Source organism: Cebus imitator, unplaced genomic scaffold, assembly GCF_001604975.1.
Source record: "Cebus imitator isolate Cc_AM_T3 unplaced genomic scaffold, Cebus_imitator-1.0 Scaffold356, whole genome shotgun sequence".
Taxonomy (NCBI): domain Eukaryota; kingdom Metazoa; phylum Chordata; class Mammalia; order Primates; family Cebidae; genus Cebus; species Cebus imitator.
The window spans coordinates 2,155,980-2,158,221 of NW_016107671.1; the positions used below are offsets into that span (position 1 = coordinate 2,155,980).

Sequence of the window (2,242 nt, forward strand, 5' to 3'; positions counted from 1 at the left end):
AGCACTTTGGGAGGCCAAGGCGGGCTGGATCACCTGAGGTCGGGAGTTCGAGACCAGCCTGACCAATATGGAGAAACCCCGTCTCTACTAAAAATACAAAATTAGCCAGGCATGGTGGCACATGCCTATAATCCTAGCTACTTGGGAGGCTGAGGCAGGAGAATTGCTTGAACCCAGGAGGTGGAGGTTGCGGTGAGCTGAGATTGTGCCATCGCACTCCAGGCTGGGCAACAAGAGTGAAACTTCGTCTCAAAAAAAAAAAAAGAAAATTCCTCGTGACCTTTAATTCATCTACCAACCTTTAAAGTACTGGCTTCCCCAAATGCTAATTGGTCCTCTTCTCTTCACAGTCTCTTTTTCTCTATGCACAATCAGATTCACTCTGAAGGCTACACTTAGTCTGATTCTAGTGACTCTCAAATACCCTTTTCCATTCTAGACCTCTGTACAGAGTGTCAGAACCATATATCCAACCTCCAATAGCTATCACCACCTGTATGTTCCACAGACACTTAAAGTACATTTCCAAGGTTTGCCTCATTACTTCCTTTGGTACAGCCTGCATTTTCTTCTGTTTCCCATTTTCACTTTATAGTCCCAGCAGCCATGCATTTGCCTATGCAAATAACATGCCTGTATCTTTTCCACTGTACAGCCAGTTTACGACCATCTCTGTTGTAATGGTGGTCGTGTAGGAGTCGTTATCGTCTGTCAGCCTGCTGATACTACCTAAATCTAGGAGTCATCTCTAACCATAGTTACTTAATTGTCATCCCCACCTAACATACATTAAGCCTTCCCCAGTCTTAGGGAACATTGCCTCAAAACATTTATCACATAACATGTATGTCAACTTGTTTATTCATGTTCTTTATGTTCCTTAAAGCAACAGACTCAAAGTAGGGCATGCATCACAGTAGAATATACAAGATAGTATACTGGAAGGAAATAAAATACTAACAGTTTACATTCATTCAAGAGCAGTAATCATTAACAATGTAGATTTTCCTAAATGACTACTGATGGTTTGTAAATAGCTACAATGTTGGGAATATGTTCAGTACATCTTTAAGACCACTGCTCTGTAGGAAAAAAAATCTAGTATCATGTCATAATATGCCCACTGCCTACTCCATATATCTTTTCCTTCTTAGAACTCAAAGACTGTTTCCTAACATACTGTACCTTTTGCTATTTCCTGATTTACTAACTGGTTTTTTTCTCCCCATGAATTTTTAAAAGCTGATGCCCTGTATTCCTACAAAACAAATTCATTGTGAGTACAAAACTTTTATGTCCTCAATGAAGCCTCAGAATACAAAATGAAATTTTTCTTTGCTTTGTGATCCTTTACCTTGTACGTATTTCTGTCATTGCATCTATAAAACCTACTAAGTGCATGTATTTACATGTATGCCTCTCTCTTAGTCTGTAACTTCTCACGAGCAGGGTCAGGATTTTATTCATTTTGGTCTATCAGGCAACCAGTCACATTCAGGACAAATAGTGTGATCTCAGTATGTTTAGTATGAGATTATGAGTAAATATAGATGGATATATTTTCAGAGAGAATTTTATACAATATAAAACATAAATTAGGAAACTAGTCTGACCAGTAAACATTGTCAGAACTTAGGTCTCCAACATCTAGTTCTCACCCATTTCCGATCACTTCAGGATGAACTAGAGTATGCCCTTACAGGGATCAGTGTCATTCAAGGATGTGACTGTGGACTTCACCCAGGAGGAGTGGCAACAACTAGACCCTGCTCAGAAGGCCCTCTACAGGGATGTGATGTTGGAAAACTATTGCCACTTCATATCTGTGGGTAAGAAACACTCCTTGAATCTTTCAGTGTCATGCATCTCCTTCCATGAATTCCTGAAACATAGAACTTTCAATTTCAGGGATTAGAGGTGATGAATCCATTTTTTTTTTTTAGCAGAAAATATGATTATATCACTGGACTCAGTGGCTCACACCTGTAAACCTAGCACTTTGGGAGGCCAAGGTGGGCGGATTACTTGAGGCCAGGAGTTTGAGACCAGCCTGGCCAACATGGTGAAACCCCGTCTCTGCTAAAAAGTACAAAAAATATCTGGGTGTGGTGGCACATGCCTGTAATCCCAGCTACTTAAGAGGCTGAAGCATGACAGTCACTTGAACCTGGGAGACAGAGGTTGCAGTGAGTCGAGACTGCACCACTGCACTCCAGCCTGGGTGACAGCGAGACTATCTCAA

At 40.9% G+C, this 2,242-nt stretch overlaps 1 protein-coding gene across 3 annotated transcripts in view; it reads left to right on the forward strand.

The window, feature by feature from the left end:
* Positions 1 to 245: 245 nt before the first annotated feature.
* ZNF382 (zinc finger protein 382) overlaps positions 246 to 2,242 on the forward strand; it is a 21,830-nt gene continuing 19,833 nt past the window's right edge. Inside the window, exons 1-2 of one of the 3 annotated variants that reach the window (XM_037730646.1) lie at positions 246 to 1,276; positions 1,678 to 1,829. In XM_037730646.1, the coding sequence (XP_037586574.1) occupies positions 1,691 to 1,829 (139 nt within the window). In that variant the 5' untranslated portion in view covers positions 246 to 1,276; positions 1,678 to 1,690. Of the gene's footprint in view, positions 1,830 to 2,242 lie in introns of all 3 variants that reach the window. The other 2 variants (XM_017506641.2, XM_017506640.2) reach the window with 2 other exon arrangements.